General features: G+C 42.0%; 2 protein-coding genes across 2 annotated transcripts in view; both read left to right on the forward strand.

Annotated features, from left to right (window-relative positions):
- T265_10822 (hypothetical protein) overlaps positions 1-18,274 on the forward strand; it is a gene marked incomplete at both ends in the record, with an annotated part of 31,939 nt that extends 13,665 nt beyond the window's left edge. The window contains 2 exons of the mRNA XM_009177301.1: positions 2,968-3,127; positions 18,107-18,274. Coding sequence (XP_009175565.1) covers positions 2,968-3,127; positions 18,107-18,274 — 328 coding nt within the window. The remainder of the gene's footprint in view (positions 1-2,967; positions 3,128-18,106) is intronic.
- A 2,948-nt stretch (positions 18,275-21,222) lies between these two features.
- Positions 21,223-22,103, forward strand: T265_10823 (hypothetical protein; the record flags this gene model as incomplete). The annotated part of the gene is made up of 2 exons (XM_009177302.1): positions 21,223-21,301; positions 21,889-22,103. The coding sequence occupies 2 exons, from the start codon at positions 21,223-21,225 to the stop codon at positions 22,101-22,103; spliced, it is 294 nt and encodes a 97-aa protein (XP_009175566.1).
- Between the last annotated feature and the right edge of the window lie 211 nt (positions 22,104-22,314).

Consider the following 22,314-nt stretch of genomic DNA (forward strand, 5'->3'; position numbering starts at 1 on the left):
GTGCAAAATGACTCAAGGGTTAGCCTAGGTATATCCAAAAGTGACTGAGTAGACAGTCGGCGAAATCAGCATTACTCTTATCCATAGGGTAAACCTCACTATCGCAAACAGCTACGTTTTGATTTTGAAAAAAAAAAACAATTGGTTTCTCATCAAGCCATAGGATAGCAGTCCAAGATATTTTGGTGACTAAACTACAAGTAGGTTTGCCTAAAGCAGAAAATGGTGTCAATCGGTCTTCTACCAGTTACAAGACCACTCGGATTTTTACAGTTTACCCGTGAAATCCTAAATATAACTTAGAATATACGTCACCAGTGGTTATTTTCATAAAACTTGGTGATGTATTTAAACTGATAACTACTACAAAATACCAAGTTTTCTTCACTGTGCGCTTTAATCTGTCCTATGGAACAAGTGAGGTTTTCACATTTTTTTAATAGTTCAAATAAGAAGTTGGATAAAATCATTGAATCTATCTTTACATTGCCATTGTTCGGGCCGATTAGCAGTCAAATTGGGCTAGGTGTATGGGAAGTTGACATATCATACTGAACCACTGCTTTGCTTGCTGGTACCACCTTACTGTGAAAAAACGGAGTGGACTATAAGCCGCAAAAAGGATGAACATTCGCTTCTAGTATAGCTGAAGACGCAACAAGATAAAGTCCCTGGGTACTCTAGACTGATCACTTTGAGACCTTAAATTATTCATTCCGCGTTATTTATCGTATGATGGGCAAGTACGACGTTACGAGAAAAAAGAAACACATCGGTCGGGGCAATGACACAAATTCATCATTTCAGACAAAAAGTAGTTGTTTGAGTGAATGAATCCCTTGTGCTTCAGTGGAGCGATTTTCCTAGGACATGGTCATATTCAATGACAATTGACTGTCCATAGATAGCTGCTTAAGACGTCAATTCTTACATGGAATGGAAGATGCGACATCTCGACCAAGCTTATACTGGTGGCACGAGACCCCGTAGTATTCACACACCGTAGCAAACAAGATCATAGAGGAGCGGAGTGAGGCGTAGAGGCGTGTCAATCACTGTGCACTATGTCATTTATGCTTCCATACCAAGTTTTTGCTTTTCACATTCTGAATATACCCCTCACAGTGGGGTGCTCATCACTCCATATGTTTCGGTCGCAGTGCACTTCATAGAAGCCTCCTTGTATATTCAGTAGTGACTTAACTTCGACTGGTGATGAATTGTTTGCAAACAAACTGGTCCCAGCGACCATCAGGTTAAAAACTTGCGTTCCTGGTAAGTGTACATACGTATTATGGAAATGCTGGAGAGAGAGAAAGCTAGCATATAACTTTCTGATTAGCGTTTAGTACAAACAATTAGTTTTTTGTCATTTTCCTTCTCCAAAGAGCGTCAAAACAGTGGCCTGAAACAAGTTTAATCTTATTAGAATAGATTAGATACATATGATGTTATTGGCTGAAATTTCCGCTATTAGTCTGAGTGGCAGATGCATTTTGGGCGTAGGCAAACCTACAGAGGAAATACACAACCTGTCGGGATTAGCTGAGCCGTTGAAAGGTTGTGACTGCCTAAGTAAGTGCTTAATTGAATACTAGTAATTGATTATTGAGGGCTCTAAACGTGTAACATATGACAGAAATGGTGAAACCAAAGGAACACTCAAAAGGTTTCGAAGCTCTTTGAAGCGTTTGTGAAAAGACCAGAAACGGTATTACCACACGGGTTTTTATCCATGATGGGAATGAGGAGCTAGGTGGTAAGCCGCTCAGCGGTACAGAAAATTTAGCATCCTGTCCGACCTAAACCAGTGTTAAAATAATTATTTAGATATATTTGTTTCTCGTTATCTATTCACCGTCGTCCTACCGAGTCTGTGGTGAGTCATTGTTTTGACGGCCTATTACCTCAGGCATATTTGGTTGGTTTAATTTCGCAAAAATGATTTTTTTATCGATTGTTCACCATGTCCTGTCCGGAGACCTCTTTCGCCTATTCACATAGACAATCCCTCTTGTGTTTGGCACGTAAAATCAAGCAGCTTAACAATCTGTTGTAAAATAAGTAGACCTAAGGTAATTTCGCAAAATGATTTTTTTATCGATTGTTCACCATGTCCTGTCCGGAGACCTCTTTCGCCTATTCACATAGACAATCCCTCTTGTGTTTGGCACGTAAAATCAAGCAGCTTAACAATCTGTTGTAAAATAAGTAGACCTAAGGGACTAATAAATTGTGTTGCTTTTTCAATGGCGATCTGAATACAGTTGCTGTTACCATTCCCCGTAGCAAAAGTAAGCCCTAACACTCTCGCACCCTATTTTGAACAAGAGATGTTGCAACTTATCTGCAAGCCAGACAATCATTCTTAGATCTAACAATTTTAGTGAACCTGGCAATCTTAATTTGTCACAATAGCGGTAGTCAGGCAACTGTAAACGGAGCTTAGTGAGAAATAAAATTTAACTGAACCTACTCAAAAACAGCTTTCATCTATTATAACCTCACTGAATTCTGACTAGTCCCAACATTAAATAGATTTCACAATAACCAAAACGTTCCTGATGAAATCTGGAATTCTTTTTCTAGCCAGGATAAAATCGTACGAGATTTATTGCTGTTTGAGTCCACCAGGTATCTGATAGTTTTTTTCTGTTTAGATGAACACTGCACTTAGAAATTTGAACTAAAAGCTGGAAAACACTCAATCAAACAAGATTACTGACTGTGGGAGCAATGATTGATGGGACAGAAACTTCAAGCTGAACGTGATGAAGAGGCATACTCAGGGGAATGAGTGCATGTCAGTCAAATTTGTCTAGTTAAGTGCATGAAAAAAAGGCTTGTGCAAGCTTGGTAGCACTCAGAGTAATCAAATCACTGTATTTCAAAAGGTAAAACTATACTGTTTATCTTGAAAATGTTGGAAAAGTTGACTCGCTCATTTTCTGCAGTGATTTATTCCAGTGTGTTCGATGGTGATGAGGCAGGTTCCAAAAAGTTTCACGAAACAATCGGCCTGATACAATGTAGATATAACGAAACTCGCACAAAAATAGCAGGTTTACAGTGCTGGAGAGACTATACCCTGGAGTTGAATAGTGGGTTGGACAAGTGGGACTCCGAGGTTAGTCAGTCACGTTACCTATTGCAAAATGTTCGAAGCCCACTAAGGTAAGATCCATTAACGTTCCTACAGAGAGACTGACAACAATATCTAAAGAACAAGGCGAAGGAGAGCTGAGTTATTTTATTTTCCATTTCATCAACCACGCCCCCATCTTAACTGCTTGAAGTATTCTTCGCGAGATGTCTCAAAGTCTCCACAGTACTCGTTAAAAGCCATGCTGGACATTCAATCAAAATGAAGTTAAGGCGTTCAAAAGTGTACGCGATTTGCACAATGATGCCAGCAGTGCCGGAGAACTGTTGACATCCAAGCTTCACATTCAGCTCATTTAGATATGATCTTATGACCAAAAATTCTATGCATTGTGATTCGGTTTGAATTATCCGCTGTACGTTGGTATGATAACGGGATGGAATCAAACGTCCCCAGAATGTTGTGTCACATCCTTTCAGTCAGGACAGAATACAGACTGTGTTCTGGATGATGTGTCACGGTTCCACTCTTGTCCACCAACACCTCAAACTCTCGACCAGAGTATCACAAGAACCCTTCATCCTCAAAAAAGCTTCTAGTTAACAATATAACTCTGCGACTTTTTTGTTGACAAATAGAAATAAACCACTAACCGACCACTACGCATAACTGCGCTCCCCAACAACCCACTGACGATGTTACCTCGATTGGTGATGAAACGTTTGCAATCAAACTGCCCAGCTCGGCGAACAAGCCAACGACCAGATTGAAAGAAAAAATATGGTACTTGAAAAATGTAAGGGAAGTGGAAAAATGCCGATCGACGGATAGTGCACTAAAGGATGGATGGCGACTTATATCCCCTGGCTACCAAAAAATGTATTCATGGAGCTAGACTTTTTCTCAGTTTTTGGTGTGATGCGCCTTAGCAGCAAGATTCAATATGCATCAACAAGGTAGAATGTGGATATTTCACAAGTTTTGCTCAATAAGTAACAATTTGCAGTTTGACGTGCACTGTTACCGCTCATCGGGACATTAATTTGTTGATAAAAACTAAGAAGTGGCCTTGCAAGCAGATCGTCCTCTTTTCGCCAACTTGTTTACCACTGTAACCATTTCACAAAATCCCAGAACCCTTCGATGTCACTCGGGTTGAATTTGTTACTAATGTCCTCAAAATGTACTAGCTGTCCGTTGCGTTAAGCCGTTTTTTAGAGGTGGGTTATTTTATGATACATAAAGTCAATTAAACTGCACACTACTGAGAGGTATTGATATCGCCATTCTCTTCCATTTGCTAATCGAACGTACTCGACAGTGTTTAAATTTTCATTCACAAGATTTGTTGATTTCTTCAGCACGTTTAGCAGCCACCCGCAGTGGCCGAATCACCATAGACCGCCGTTCATTTTTATCAGCTATAATTTGGCTATTGGTACGCAGAATCAGTTTTCAAGATAGTTGAAAATCATGATAAGTTAGCCTCAATTAAACTAGCAATCAACAGGAAAAATGTGCCTGCTGCAACTGACAGAGTAATGTGGCCAAACGAAGCCCGCTGAATACCTTCGCTGCAGTGATTAAACGAATGAAACTAACCATAAGCAACTATTCACAGTACATTGAAACCAACAAACAGGCATTATGATTTGAAAAGTCTAGCTTCGAAGAAAACATGACAACAAAACAGCCACCGGCAGTAGATATAATCTAATGCCCAGACTAGCAAATCTGTGCCGCCGCTGTCGAATGTGTTAGCACTGACAAGAGCTACAGAAATCGGGTGAGTTCAGTAAAACGTTTCATCTAGAACTCTGATGTCTAATTTTAAGTTGTGAAAATATGAGCACATGCATACGATGGTACAGTGCAGCGTGAAAACAGGATATCCTTCACGTCAATCTGCCTCCACCGGCAGACAAGTGAAGCGGTTCAGNGAAGTGTCACTCCGCGTGCATGAATTAAGACTCCGCATCCGGATAGGCAGTGCTTTACTGACAGCCCATAGTCGAGTTCAGCTGAGTTATCTGTCACCAATGGGTGCTTCATTATCGCAGACGGTCGGCCCGAGTTTCTCTGACACTACGATCCTGTTCAACCGCTTGCTCAAAACAGTTCAAAATAGGTTTGACAATTTTTGCTGCAGATATTAACATCTTCGTTCAGTTTATGTATTCTAAAGAAAAATCACGCAGTTTCAAATAAGGAACCATTAAGGCACTAGTCTGCTGTCCTGATCTGATGATATGACTTTCCATTTACTTGCATACACATTTCATTTGCATTTACCTTCAGTTATTCATTTGAGAGGTATTTCAGCCTGAAAAATCAGACATATCAACCGTGACCATGATTCGGTCTTGGATATGGGGTCCACAGGGTTTAATTTTTCAGCGTTGGTGATCGCTCAGGCACGTCTCATCAAAGTGTATACCATAGCCCATAGATAAGCGTAATCGGGAACTTTCAGACTCTACAACCCATCCCCTCAGCGGTGTGCTCCTATGCACAGAACTGTTGAGAAGATATGCCACTAAAGAAAAGAAGAGTTCTTGATTCTATATTTCGTGAAAACTCAACCAGATCTGTTCGTATGAAAATTGTTTTGACAAATTTCCGAACACAAAGCAGCCAGATAAGACGATAATGGTCTGAGTACACCATGGCAGCACCGTTAGTTACGAGTTGTTGGGCAAATTCAGCGGCAACATCGGAAAGTATAACTTCCCCTACCTGTCGACCGACACTGGAAGAATACGACATTCGTAGTTGACTAAGTTTTATCTGGTCGAGCCAGGAAAAGGTCAAGGCCGTTTATTACTTATTTGTTCCGTTGGTGATAGCCTTCTGGACTATTGGACAGGATCAACAAGGTAAGCAGGATTATATTGGTGCAACACCGCGCAACACAATTGTGTCCCTGGTTCGTTTTTGTTTCCTTATTCTACTCACACCTGCTTTGTTGGTCCACTAACCGAAACCATCTACTAACCGGCTGAGAATATCGAACATCAAGTTAAGTGGGGTTGTTAACAATACTGGTGTGCACAGTATTACTGTCCTATATGACAATAACGTAGGACGTATGAAGAAAGTTCCCTGAGGGTCGTACTAGATATCCTCATCAAATAAATAGTTAAAAGAGTCATAAAAATATTCCAAAGCACTTCGGACGATTTTTGCATGATTAATTTTGTTTCCAGCAAGTTTGCAGTGTGCGCATTGGATGTATCAGACAAGCTACAAATTCGGGATAAGGCTGCTCAGTTAGTGAATTTTGCAATTATCTGAATGTATGAAACCATGCGCGTTTCACAAAACCAGGTTTATAACATCGGGTTGGAGAGAGAAATGGTGTTTAATCTGTATTGTGATATCAGTAACGCCCATTATAAGGAGTATTCAACGTATTTTTGAGTATTTCTTTTTATCGTGTTACTCAGGTCCAAAGGCAGCCCAATGATATTTACGGCCATTGCATTATATATATATATATATATATATATATATATAACTTCTGGGGAGACAAAGAAGGTGCACAGACTAAGACCATGCAACACTGATCAAGGTTAGGGTTGTGAATAGATGAAGCGCATCTGTTCAAGTTAGAGATGTAAGAGCGAGTTACGAAAGTAAGGAATTTGTTGCAAACAAAAAAGTGGTTTCCTCCTAAAACAAACGAGAGATTCTGTTTGGGCGGTATACAGCCCGGAATGAGATCTATGCGTCATTGCAAATTCTAGCGTTTTGAATAGGTCTGACAGTACGGCTTTTGCCTACTTCACTTCTTTACTTCAATGAACAGCTGCGAGGATTTTCTGATATTTCACCGGCATACGTGCCTCCACGCATCATTTCGTAACCCTGATGTGAGCAGAGCAAGCATGATCTTTCTGTCGAGTTGCGGCCCATTTCTTGTTACCTTAGATGAGACCAGCAGCTGGAACAGTGTTTTACTTATCCCTTGTGAAAAGAACTGTCAACACCAGGGTAACTGTGAATACATTGATGACAGCAAGTCTCAACTCAGAATTGAAGGAAGCTTTCTGCCTCACAACAAATCACAAATTTACCATTAGAAGAGGATCAAAGTTTACACGTCTGCGCGCACGAAGATCAGCCTGGAAATTAAGTTGTCTAGGAAGACGCTCGTCTGTCAACCCAAACAACAACAGATGAGGAACCTGAATAAAAGAAGCGTAATGCTCTGCCAAAAAGACCACCAGGATGCTCTGAAATTGTTCCGAGAGAACCCAAGCAGTACAATGAGTAGTGCTACTGTGGGGACCGGAGAAGACGCTTTGGAAATTCAAAAGCTCGAAGAACTTAACAGGAATACATATTCAACCAATAAATCAAACAGCTTTACTGGGCCAAGAATGATTGAAGTAAAAAATGAACAAGCAAGGTCATCCAGCACGATAATTGAATCTACAATAATCAGCTTATTGCAACCAACCGATCAAACCTCGGATAAATCAGACTCCATGTAATCCAGGGACGGGCAAGTCAAAGACAGAAAGAACTTTAACCACGAGGAAAACACAGGAGCACGGTTTAGCGCAAATCCGAAACCGGCTAATCAGGACAGAGGCCAACTCATCCCCCTCCAACAAAAACAGTAGTCACTCGACCAACTAACTGAGTAAAAGTAATGCAAACACAAACAGCCAAGGATCCAATAATACGAATGGAAAGGCACCCTTAGCTAATCACATCTATGAATATCATTCTCACGGAAAACGGTTCAGGCACCGATAAATAATAAGGAAATATCTATATAATGGTGGACTGATGGTTACGAACTTGGCCAACTCCCGAGTTAACTAATCAATTAGCAATTAGCAAACTCACTAGGCCCCTGAAAGCTCGGTATGTTGCTGAAAACAAAAGGTCACAATTTATCGTAGCATGCCACGAAGGTCGATTGCCTGTGCATGCTGAAAAACACTCGTTCATTGTTGATAGTGGCAGTGATTAGCTGCCAGTAGAAAACTTGTTCATCATCATTTCGAAAAACCATAATAAAAGGTAGTGCAAAGGTGTTCTCCAATCAGCACTCTCCTAATTAGTCATCTGGATCTGGTTTGTATCAGAGCTGCATACACTGTTTCATGCTCCATTCAACTACAGTTCGAGGCTAATTGGGGCTGAACAAAGTAGAACCAAGTCAGCATACTAACGAGAGATTGTTCAGCTCGTGATACAGGCCAACCGATGCTCAGCTACCATCTACATAGCTACTGTTTGTGCTACTGATTTGACAAACCTTCAGGTAAACGTGGGCACGTTTGTAGTATCCTAACCGCCTCAGGGAATGCTGTCTAAAAATATGGTTCTGAAAATTCTGAGTTTCAGGTGAATCTCCTGTGGGAACCAAATTGGTACGCATATGAGTTTACCTGTCGAATACTGAGTTAATTAGATGAGGAATGGCACAACAACGACACACAAAGAACACAACTACAGTTGGTGTCGGCTTGACCGTGCGAGCTGCTCTGAGACCAGGTAACACTCACTTCATCAACCATACCAGTACCTGCGGTTTTGAGTGCAGTAGCCAAGTGACTCCTTCATGCTGATTGGTTTGTGCGTCGATCAATCAAAGGGCAGATAGCTTTAAGAAAGAGCAAATTGTGTGACAGAGAGCTAACAAGGATTGCGATGGTTAAAATAGAAAGCAGGTCTTTCTAGAGTAAACAGATCAGTCCATAAATACAAGCTGAGATGATTGCTAACCCGGTAGAATGCCTCTAGTGCCTGTCGTTTTTCTGTTTTTAATTTTTGTCAGTTCATGTTGTTTTACTGTTCGGACTACCTACTGTGATGGTGTCTTATCAGTAACTTCACATACATTTTGCATCCACTCCAGCTTTTCTGGCGCCTCATAAGTTTACGCTTTTATCTAAATGGTTTAAGCCCATAGAATAAACAAGTTTTGGTAGGTGACTACTTTGTCTTAAGTCATACCCTGGGGCTTCTAACCCTCGTCTGTAACGAGTGAATTGGACAACCGTTCTCAATTTATCAACCGCATATTTCTCATCTTACATATTTCATTTGAACGTATCTCATTATGTATCTTAGTTGGATCCGCACTAGTGATAACTTACGGTTGGTCCCCGTGGCCTTGGTGACTTTTGTGCTGCATCTGCTATCAGGGCAAGCACTTTCCGAACAAGCTTCCAATGTTAACAGGATCATCCGTCCTCAACTTATTCCAGAGTGATGATTCGGATAATATACGTGACGTGAGCGGGAACAATGTAATTTGGAGTGTGTGGTTAAGTACCTCTGGCCAGCTAGTTATCCCATAGATAAACAAGTGGGTTAGTCATGGGTCTGCTAAAATGACGAGTCTCGTGTCACCGAACGGCAGCAAGTGAATACTAGTGATAGGACGAAGGCCTTCGATGCGGAGTTATTTATTAGGAAATGCCAACTGATCGTTGAACCGGGGACCATTGAACAGGGAGGCAAAACTCTAATTTGCACCTTATTTACAAAAACTGGACACCCATCTTCTCCCGAACGCGTCTTCTTGAACTTTCCTGGAGATTCACTGACTCCACTCATTCGTCGGTCAAATCCAAGCAAATGTTACAAAGTGGCTCCACGAATTCCGCAACAGGTCTCCCCTTTTCAAAAGACGCAAAGCGAAATTCCACGACCACCACGTACTACTCGCATGCCTCCCCATCAGTAGTATCACCGTTACACTAGGACCCTTAAAATTTGAGCAACTGTCAGGTGAACAAGAAACTCTAGAAGAAGCTAGAATGTTGTTACACAGAACAAGGGCAACATAGCTAAAACTTCTATTTAAACGGCGAAGTAAGGGAAGATATGGCGTTTTCCGATCACATGCTTTGTAACGAATGGGACACTTCTGACCCAGATCACTAGTAAAACATCACACATCGAAGCCTATCCTTCGAAATTCACCCCTCTTTTTAAAGGACTTCAGCACTGCTCGTATTTGGAGTCGTAAACGGAAGAGCTATTCGAGTGTCCAATAGGGTTCTGATCTGAATCTTCAGAATCCGCTTTCGCGCATGGTTTTTCATTGGGTTGGATAAGAAGTGCGAGACTGAGCAAGCCTAATTTACCTCACTCTATCACTCACCAGCTAACCATCCACTTAAAATAACATTACCTTTTAAACCAGTACCAGGGAATAAACGTAAAATGCGTCCCAGTGAATACTCGACTGTAAACCGATTAAAAAACAATCACCATATGCATTGTGTGCACTATCGGAGCGTAAATATTACCACTCGAGTCGTAAGTTCGCCTAATTTAATTACCTTCTTTAGAGCGTTACTATACGATATTTTTGCGCGTAACCAACCGGGTGTGGGGACAAAAGTCAATTTAGTGATTTTGACTACTACTTTTGGCGACCGCACATGAATTGTCAGTCGCGCTGATCCACTGGAAATTTCTGGTATTCACCCCCGCGCAGTCGATAAACTGCAGTGCGCGAAAAGCTCTGACAGGTTCATCAGGACCAGGTGACTTTCCCGCACAGGTTGCCGAGCGGAAAGTCATATAGACTGTGTTTTTCACAGCCGATTTGACTGAAGCAATCGTATAGGAACAATCTACCCTACCCACCTCGGTAGTACAAGAATGAACAGTGATTTTTCACATTAGCGATCTCTCTCACAGACAACACCTATTGTGGACATATCCTATTTTATTTTCCGCATTAAAATACGGTTGGTAATCAAAACTGATGATAAAAGCTTGTTTCTTTTGATAACCGAAGTCTACAGGAGAAATGCACACCGATCGGCCAAGTTCAAGTTCTTAGTGTCACTGTGACTACCAGAATCTAACTTCACTTTTCAACGGAAAAATATTCAATACGCTGGTATCTACCAGTCAGTTAACCTCCTAATTCCCCTGTACAATACTCCACCCACGAAAAAAAGAAAACGAAATTAAACACTAGCTACGAACAAGATATTTTGGGGTAGACTTTTTCCATACCAAACTTTGCCCGAGGGAAGCTATAGAGGAACAAACCTTCACTCCATGAAAGTTGAATTTATTCTCAAAAAGGAACACACGACACCGCCCTCTGTCATGCCGTGAATTTAAAAATTGGACTGTCACAATAGAAGGACTACTGATTTATTCAGTTGCACCGCCAACCTTTTGGGCGTGACTAGATTGAGCTTTGGCTTTAGTTTAGCAAGGCGCTAGTGCCTGCTATTGGTCTGTTCGCCGAACTCGGCCGTTATTTTGCAAACACGTCCGAGCTACTGGTACTGCCACACATTACAAAAGGCAGTTTTTCCCTGACAGACATAATAGACAAACAGTTTTCATCAGTAATCACAACGAAACGTTTTGCTTTTTGGATGCATGTGCCCCTTGGTAAACCCTGAACACAAATTTGGACATTCACAATCCATCTGACGTTAGTTTACTACTGGATGGCCTAACTTGGGGCAGAATGCGTATCGGTGTTTATGATTTCTGGCTGACGTTTTGGAACGTTAGATAAAGTCCTAACCACGTCACATAAAAATGATTTAAAGTTATTGACTTTTTTCTAAATGTAATTCGGTAGGGTCAAGAAGATGACTCTGTGGGTCAGCGTTCTCCACAAGACAACTTGTAGCGGTTAATACTTCAGCCTTCACTGTTTTGTGCCACTCAAACGGAAGGGCGATTTTGTGTGACAGAGATTTCTAGAAAAACATCCACGGCAGATGCACTAGAAACGGAAGCGAGTCACATCAAAGGACACCCATCCGGACCCATTCATCGCCTAGAATACGTTCAGACTCGATCTTATTAGTACACAACACTCTATAGGCAAGGAAGTGGTCTTATTGCGGCTTTCAAAAAAGAAGGTGCAGTACCCGATTTTTTCGGGAAACATCAGACAAATACATTCATTGGCCGACCGATTTTTTTCCACGGGAAACTCACTAGCAGCCTTGCTAGATCTATCTTTATCATACTCCTCAACTGAATGTGCTACACAAAGGCTGTCTTATGTTTCAGTTTGTACGATATTTCTATAAGGAAAACTACTCACGCAGTTGCTGAAAACTCTTCAACACCCCACGACTGGTGTCGCTCTTCTTCAGACTCATCAGGAACTTCATCAGGAAACTTGTGAAAAGCTAACTTTATAAAAATATTCTGGGATGCCTCGAATATCTTGTCAGCTAAATCGTGAGGCTACCTTTGTGCAGTACATCCATTTGAAGAGTACCACAAACGAGAGTCTCAGCTAGGTTTTGGGTGAATCCGTAGTGGAAACAAGATTGGTTGGTTTTCATCGCCGGGCTCTCTGGTTTTTCGGGGGCGGAATGCATCAAACAATGTTTCCAATTTCCTCCCAAACATAGGTTCGGCTGGAGACTTCCCATTAGGCATACTTGGGTTCGGTGTCGTCCTGTAGCTAGTCAGAAGAGCATCAATAACGTCGTCCGTTGGTCCCTCCCCTCGAGATTTCAACACAGATCGTTTAAAGGGACGGACAAATCTCCTGGCTTGTCCATTTGATTGAGGGTGGTTTGACAAGGACTTAGTGCACAAACTGCGATCTTCTGAGTCATGTTCGGTCACTTCGATTTTCCTGACCAACTTGCTCTCCAAGAATCTTGTCTGCTTCCCAGATCCAATCTGAAAAAATCTTCATGCTTGTTGAACCAAGAATAAAAAGTAATGCATGAGATCGGATCGAACTGGAATTCAGGGTTCGCGTTGAGCATCGTGTCGATCACTGATGTGGACGGCTCAATAGTCTGGCTAATCGGCTTCTGTAGTGACAATTTTTCAGTAAGTGTCTCGATGAGCTTCAACTGCGCCAGCTCAAACTGTTGCTGCTGCTGTCTGAGGAGAGACCGCATCTGTTCAAATGAAATTGCCATTGTGAACACCCGTCTGCCAGTGTTGTATCTTGGGTGGCCGTCTATCTTTACGCCTGCCAGACTACGCGATACGGAGAAGACAGAGAACTGGGGACACGGCTGTACTGTCAGGACAAAACATGCAGAGCGTCTGCGTAATATATAGGATGACTAAATCGCAGAATATGGTCGTTCACTTGTTCGTTTCGTACAGCCAATGGCAATGTTCCGGTCGTGAACAATCTCAGGCCCACTACGCTGGCCGTATGTTGCTAAGCCATGTTTCGTGAGCTCCGCCGACGCACCTGCTTTCTGGACGTGTCATATCGATGGTGACCACGCAGATGCGTCACTCTCTGCACATGTACTTTTCCATGTCTGGGTGCGTCCTGACAGTTTCTGAATGGCATATATCTTCAAAGTTTTTAAGGCATTATCATCAGCTTGGATAACCTAATTGTTCCAAAGATCTCCATTTTTTGAGAACATCAAGCTTGGAATACTTTTCTTTCCTCTACAGGCTTGAATTTATCCTCTTTTCGTTTTAGGATGCTTGCTTCAGGAAAAGACCAAGATCCCTTTCGGAAAATCCTCCAGAAAAACTCATTCCACTATATCGTTTCCCGAGCTTGTGTTCATCACTGAGTGCACGTAAGATTCACATCCCTTCAGCTGAAAAATAACGAAAGGTGGGAAAATCAACATGACTGTGTTTATGCTGCATACAAACCGTGCGGTTAATTAGTTACTCTTGGGGAGTGGCGTTAATTCTGCGCGAATTCTTCTTATTCTTAAATTCGCGATCGTTGTGGTTAAATGACTAAATTCATCTGCGGTCCAATATGAAGCTGAACATCACAACAAACTGTACTGCAACTATTGTGCTTTATTTAGTCCAAAATTCACTTTAATATTGACCCACAAACTGGCCTCTACTAAAGGACAATGTGACGTTTACCAAACAGGCTTTTGGCGAACTTGGCACAAAACCATGAAACCAGACATGAAACCAAACAAAACCAGACGAAGAGGACGGATACGAATATAAACAGAAGACGGGTTAGAATTCCGGTAATTCTGCCTGAGGTAAGGGCTGTAATTCCATCTCATTTCCACTCCGAATCGATTTGACTGAGTCCACTTTCAAAAGCGAATATGTTTCGTATTGAAACACATCCGGTCGTCAGCATAGCTCACTTCATCAACCTATGTGTTGGAGTGTCGGGAAAATTCGCGAAAAATAGTGTTTCTAGTGCCACTTCGCGCACCAAATCTCATTTGTTCCAGTGCCCGTGATTTTTCATTCTTGTTACGTGTGACGTTCGTGCTGACGTCAACCCGCTTGGGCTGTTGTCAAATGCAGACAGGACGCTCTCTCAGACGAGTTTTTTTCACAAAGCTGGTTTTGGTGAACTGAATGTAGGGAGCGACATATGGGTAATGGAGATTTCTGAACCATTTTTAGTAGTGTAGTTATAAGAGATAAACTCAATCACCGACAGTCGAAGTCGTCAGGTTAGTTGAATATAGGATAATGTGTACTGAAGTTGCCGTTTGCTCACTTTTGTCGCCACCTGTGGTAATAAGGGCTCCTATTACTGAAATCTTCAGTTGTACTTCAGTCACTGTATCCCGATTTGAGTAGCCTGATAGGGCAAAAAATTCGTTAACCACTTACATTAATTAGGTTGTCAACTTTTGTAACACTGACACAATTATATGTAGGAATGTCAGCCACCAACAGCTGACAACGAATGTTGGGTTGTCACTCTTAGATGACGCTCCGCAGAGTTGCATCTAATCCTTGAGTATAATTTCTGTGGACTGATGTAAATAAATCAACTTCACCGTGTTATACGAAAGGAATAATCTATGGTGGTATTGAAGTGGTGCACATTAGTCATATTGAGTTGTGTGTGCAATAAGAATTCATGCAAACAAGACATATGCTGTGACTTGTAGCAACCTAGAAGCAATATCATAGTCTCGTGTTTACTTTTGTGTGATTTTTGCAATCATGGAGATGGATCAATGAAATATCCCCTTACTCAGTACATTTTTCAGTTTATTGGATTGTGTCAAACTACTAGTTTAGCTTCAAAACGAATGATGATGATAGGTCCCATGTCTCATAGCGACGACAAACGAGGATAATAGTTTCGGTACCGAACACATATTACGGCTTAAACTGCAATGATTATTCTCCGTCTAATGACCAGACACTATCACACATTTCACCTTTGGAGGGATGTAACCGATTTGAAACGGATGACTCAACGATGACCTCATGAAGTTTTGTATCCCAACGTTTTTTTTACTCAGAAATCTAGCGTTGGGTATTCTTCGTTTGAAAATCCAGCTGCTGAAGAAGGGACTTTAGGGGACTGAATGCCTCAGGACCGTCACCCTCAGCAACTGAACTATCCGTTAGACACCAGGATTTATTTGCAAAGTTCAAGGGAACCTCTGACATTTTTGGATTTGGAAAGCCAACGGCCAAATGCAGGCTTCCAGTATGTCCAAAAGGAAAGCGACCGGTCATAGTCATTAGAATGAGATTGGTTTATCAGATCACGTTTTACTGCTCTTCTGTTTGTTCACGAGAGAGCACGGACTACAACAGTTCAAAACTTTGACTTTTCACCTGTAATATGATCTGCTCAAATACCGCACAACCATCTCAAAGAAGTATCAACGGAAATCCGGACGCAGCAGCCTACTCATAAGTAGCCTAAAATTAACTGTCTATGCGAATGATTACCATCTTCCCGCCAAATGTCAGTGGCCAATGAATCGGTTACCCGAACGGTGTAGGACACAAACCATACGGATAATAATAATGGTAACTTGGTGGTAACGCTTTTAGTCGATTTTGCTCAATACTTACTAAACGGAGCACAACTAAGATCCTTTTCTAGGGAAAATACGTCGCACTGCATTGTTCTTTGAAATGAAGTTGAAAATCAGTGGTTTGATTGATTGATAAGAGTGGAAACGATACACATATAGTTCGTTCTGTAGTGGTAACCAGGAATCACAAATCGACAATTTTTCGTAATCATAGGCAAATTCAGGTAGCTCTCTGGGGGTCCCGCAAAAACTATGTTTATCTCTTACATTTCAGGCGAACCTTCCCTCACTAGTTTTGGTGAAATGGAGGTGAAATTCACTTTTATCCATATTTCTTGACGAAACGTTTTGGATGCCAGCAGAAATAATTAAAAGTGTCAGCATTTCTTCAGAACTCCACTAGATCCACAACCTTATTACAGAAACCCTTGATGAATAATTCATTTGAGTTTGCTTTTTTACGTTTTTCCGCCTGATATGCCGGTTCACTCAATATCTTACCTCCATCATTCAGCCATGTCAGCTTCATGGAATAATTGCAGCTCATTTTAAAGTTTAAGGGTGTACTCAATTTAGTCTTCAAATCCGCCTTTGAATATCTGAACGAATTAAAAACAACTTAAGATTAGGATCTACCTCTGAACAAAGGTATTCAACCTCTTCAACCACTGGATATGGAACCAGTTCAGATGCGAACGGAAGAATTTTGGATAAGCTTCATTCTCCTGCTCTCCACTTAATTGTACACGCAGTTCAGGTTAAAATCAGATGCACATATGAAGTATCCACAAACAGTGCACTGAAAGCACCTCTGATTCCGAATTGACTACGGTCCTAATAACTGCCGTCCAGTGCCTAAAACCTTCATTTCGTCCAGTCTTGGAATCCTTTCTGTCAGAACAATTGATGCATGATTTAGAAAACAGTACTCTACTGAGTGGTTCCAATACGGCTGCAGACGTAATCGCTCCTACGGGGGACAAGTTGGCATATATATAGGACGCTTGGTCTTCCGAGTTGGACAAGTTAAGTGAGATGTCACTTGACGTTTAAAAAGTGTGTTCACGTGGGGCACGCTGATTTGATCTTCAAACTGCCGATATATGGCCGAGAATAAGTAGTTGGACTGCAGGCTTCTATGTAGCGATCGGCCGATCCGCGTGCATGTTGACGGAATTGATTTTATGGCTCGCAGTATCAATGCATAGGTTGCTCATGGTTCCGCCCTTTCACTAGTTATAAGTTCGCTGGTGAAATCACCAGCGCACTGTTCCTCATCAGTTTTTAAACAAGCATGTACAGAGGATCAAAAGCGTGACTGACGATGTCATACAAATTCGTTACATCAAATTTGTGATATCATATGCACTCAAATTCCTCTGGTGTTTTTGGTTTGAACTCCGCTGACAGCCTTCCTTGGTCCACTCACGACAAACTGGTCATTACAAGTGCGTACAAGGTGAATTTTCTTCCTCGCGCAAGCAATTAGTTTACTGCGTTCTCAATTCCTATTTTCTGCAGATCTCAGATAAGCTCTACCATACAATACTGCTGTCACATACGGGGTACTGTTGCCTTCACTTAATCCTCAGTCATGGCCACTTTCCAAAGAAAGATCGCTCGCCTCGTTAGCATCCCGTACCCCAACCGAAAGCCTTCAGCCTGTTTCACACAGTCCTTTGTTTATCGTTACTTTGGCGGGAAATACATCCAAGAAATCACATCAGCTGTTCCCCTCCCACAAACTTTCAACCATCCCACACAAATGTATTCCTCCAATTGCTGAATTACCGTTCAATGATGTCGGACTGGTCTCTTTGGCCCTTCCTTCTTTCCCAGAAAAATTATACTCTGAAACGCCCTAATGCCTAGTACAGTAAGCTTCCAGTTTTTCAACTTTTCAAGATTAATATAAACACAATCCCGTGGAAGCCAACCTATCGTTTTATTCACTTGATGGTTGTATATCTTATGTACAGGGGGCTTCATTCCCTCTGTAAGCTGCCTATTGCAGTGACCTATCTTTGGATTGTGTTCAATTATGCACAACTCCCGAAAGATAGGGATTCAAAAAAATTATAAGCAAGCGCTTGGCGTATAGAAGTTCTATAGTTATGACTGGGAATTTTACTTCAGTGAGTGCGACAGATCACGATGTATTGTCTCCGTCTCAGCAAATAATCCTGCTAAGGTTTTTGATAAGTTTCTTTGACTTTAGATATAAGTCCTAAGACTTTTTTCGGACTGTCGCATAAATTAATTATCTTTACTACAGGTGCATTTTGTTTATCCGTCCAAAATACTACAGTATGAAGGTCCACAGCATCAGTCAAAACCTGAACCTGCGGCTGACATTGCTGACTGGGAAATCCCGCAATGGCAGTGGTATCTTCAGGAACTGAATGAGAAGCTGTTCAATAAAGAGGATAACTTGCATCTGTGAGTCCCAACAAGCATGCTACCGGATCGCTCCTGCCGTTCTGATGTCCCCATCTCGAAGGATGGAATGGCCATCATAGGTAATGTTTTATATAGTGGAAAATGTTGGTAGCTCAGGTAGCGTAGATGGTCGTTGGCTTGTTCGCTGAACTGGGCAGTTTCATTGCAAACGCTTCATCACCAATCGAGAGGACGTCATCAGTGTATTGTGCACAATCACTAACCGACCACTACACTCCCCAATAACGCACTGATGACGTCACCTCGATTGGTGATGAAGCGTTTGCAATGAAATTGCCCAGTTCAGCGAACAAGCCAACGACCATCTACGCTACCTGAGCTACCAACATTTTTCCCTATACAAAACATCAGCTATGATGGCCATTCCATCCTTCGAGATGGGGACATCAGAACGGCAGGATGTCTCCGGGAGTGGCTTCCATATTTCGTTGCCAAGTCAATGGTTTACATTGTGGACATCTGTCCCCAGAGCACCTGAGTACATCTGTTCTCCTGGTTTAGATTTCAAGAGCGGAATGTCTTGTCGCGCATATCGTACATCCATATTATTTAACGAATAGTTTCGGAAATTTTTCAGGTTGTCTAGTTCTATATCAATAAACTTATGCGACTCCAACGACTTAACTGAATGCTTTGAGGAGTAAATCGCATCCAAATAAGGAATGGGATGTATCTTATCCCAATGAACACAGCATAACCTGGGAGGCAACCAAGGGATACATTGCAATCGTTCATGTCTTAAGAGACCAGCTGTACACAATACGAGTGGCCAGCCTCAAACAAGATTCTTGTGATTTCATTTTCTGACGATACTAAAATTTGTAAACAAGTTCGACGGAGCCCGGTTTAGGCGTGAAATTACTGACCAAGGGGTCCATGGTTCCAACTCAACCTTAGCATTCCGACTGCCCCCGTTGAGCCTTGGGCAACCCGGCAGTACTTCAGGCGTCGCGCTTCCTTCAGGCTTGGCAGCTATGCACCAGAAGAATGTTACAGCCAAGCGACTATTATTTACTCGTCTTTCAAACCTACTTTTTCCACAGACCTCTTAAAAGCTACCCCTTTTCGCTGTATCACGGACTTTCCATCGACAATAAGCCAAATGACTCAAGTTCCGCATTCGATTCGAAACGCAAACTTCGGTCTACCTGAACTAATAGCAACACAACCAAGAATCGAGTGAACCAACAAACTTATTACTATCGTGATTTGTTCGCTTGATTGGAGCAACTCTAACGGTACTTCACGTCATTTGCAACGATGAGCACGAGTAATACACATCTGCGGTGTTTTTACGGACCGATAACAGGAAGTCACAAACGAAGTATCAGAAAAGTCCAAATATTCTGTCGAAGCACTATGAAACAAATATCCATCGCCGTACTACTCGAAGTTTGCAACCGCAGATTTCACACTTAGTAGACCCAACTATAGGGTAGCAGAACCAACGTTTCCAGCCTCATTCGGAGTTTCGCGTTCTGCCCATCAATCCAATGGTCTAGTTCACCAGACCGGAACAAACTGGTTCCGAATACTTTAAAATCCAGTGTACAGAATATATCCTGAGCGTATTGTGCAATCCCAGGTTTTTTTTCGCCTAACGTAAAAAAGAGCGTTCAACTGTAGCACCCTTCCAATGCCTAGCTGTCATGCCACCCGAAGAAAGCACGAGGGCTGAGATACTGCCAGGTTGCCCAAGCATAGACAGGGGAAGTTCAGAGTTCGGATTCGAACCACGGACCTTCCGTCCAGTAAATTGGCGCTCTAACCACTTGGGCCATCTTGCCTACTCCTGGTCATCAGAATAAGCGCATTACCACGAAAGTTTGCATGCTCTTATGGAACATAAATATTGTCATGATTCGATATCTATTAAAATGAAGCCCGTTACGTTGCCGCACTAACAGCAGGTACTTGAAAATCGTGGTGCTGTAGGTCTTTCAAAATACAGCCGGCAGACGAATTCTCTAGAAACGTCTTACAAGCCTCATAAGCGTAACATACGAAAATGTGATTACAATGAGAACAATAGAGTTGTGGTGTTGGCAGGTTTTCCAGAACGTAATAAACCCTGCGTTCTGCATGAATAAATTGCATCCAGTAAACGTTTTAGAGAGGTTTCAATGTAGTTTTGTCACTCCTTCGTATTTCTTATCTTGAAAGAAGCGACTGCCTCAATACTGCCCTAATTCCAACAAAGAATCGTTCAGCACCCCTCCGGTGTCTAACTGCTATGCCACCCGAAAGAAGCACAAGGGCTGGGATACTGCCAGGTTGCCCAAGCCTAGGCAGGGGAAGTCGAGAGGCAGAGGTCGGGTTCGAACCAGGAACCTTCCGGTCAGTAAATCCACGCTCTAACCACTTGGGCCATCTCGCCCCATAAAACCCATGAACCCAGACTACGAACCAGCTAACCCGTAGATAAGTGCCGTAGTGTACTGAATTTGACTTTGTGTGGGTGACGTGCGTCATGTTGTTGAAAAGTATATTCTCATCATAACTGGCAAAAAATTGAAACATAGTAGCCACCCAATGTCTTGTCGTACGAATCTGCTGTTTGCTTAGCGTCCACTATTGTTCAGCGGCACTCATCGCAAAAAATTGCACTGTAAACAATCACAGAGCTGTCATGGCCTCTCCGTCACTGGAAAATCTTTCTTCACCCTTGAGGTTACGCCAGTTGTGATCTAGGCCAGCTGAACACATTTCCTCCTGACGATTGCCAGTTTTGACACGTGTGCTCCTCCACCTAATCTCTTCTCTGTTGCGTTCTGGTTGGTTTCAAACACAGAACCCTCTTCATTTTACTTGAGGAGCGGATACTTCGTTGTTTTCTTGTTTCCCCTCGGCCCGTTTATTCAGTGTCGTAATGGTATTGTTAAGATTTGGTCACAGTAGGTCTCCTAGTAATTGGTATTTTTCTGTACATCAATGTTCTGCTTTACTCCGACAACGTCGCAATACGCACTACTACCTAATCCGAGTGAGCTCATGGAAGACAACTTGAAAGGTATGTCGCTAGTGAACACAACTCGCGATCGATAACACGACGGATATGACTAAGAAACTTGAAACTTACTGTTTAGAACAGACCGTCCTCACCATCAGTTATGACGTCCGCAAAGCCATCTGAAAATGTTTTCGTCGGATTTGTGTGGTAAATCCGAGAGCTTCGTAGCATCCGAAAAACATATGAGCTCGCACATATAGAAGTGAGGGCGTAGACGGGAAAACAACGGAAGACCTTAATGGTATTGCCTCATTATATTTGAAACGAACCAAAGTGCTATTATTTGGCCTCCATTAAGCTGGTTGGTCAGACAACCTGAGGAAGGATGGTCCAAGATTAATAAAAAAACTGACAATAACATCTAGGAGAAGAGATTTTGAGTCAAGTCTCCAGGTCCACTGACAAAGTATTTCTTGTCCCAATGACGCGCTCCGGAAGTGTTCATAAAAAATGAAGTGAAAAAGTTAGCTAAAAGAGGATGCACTTTTCCCATGAAATATACAAATTTAAGAGGGGGTCAGGATACTAGTAACGAAAGTGACCAGTACTCAGATACATAACACAAACACTGCTATCTTTGATATCAGCAGGAAGTGTGCAGAGGCTGCATGACCCAAAGGATGTTTATGTAGGAACAAGGTATGCGCTGGGGTTCAAGAACCTTGAAACACTTGTGACTTATCACAAACAGATTCTCACCATCATCATCATCATCGACAGCATGACATCAGTGTTCAACACCAACGCTTCACTGCCGTACAAACATGACTTATTTGAAAGCCTATTGTCAAGAAAAGAATAAAGGTGGATGGGGGATTCTGGGCGTGGACAAAACCACAGAGGACTCTCCCATTGATACACATGAAAACCGAAGGTACATACATGAGTCAAACGTGTATGATTTCACAGATACGACTAAAACAAAACAAAAAATAACGGCTAAAAATCAAACTACATTAAAAAGACACTGATATGTCATGATGAAGTCAAGAAGTCATGAAGTTAATAGATGA

Source organism: Opisthorchis viverrini, assembly GCF_000715545.1.
Source record: "Opisthorchis viverrini unplaced genomic scaffold opera_v5_410, whole genome shotgun sequence".
In the NCBI taxonomy this organism is placed as follows: Eukaryota; Metazoa; Platyhelminthes; class Trematoda; order Opisthorchiida; family Opisthorchiidae; genus Opisthorchis; species Opisthorchis viverrini.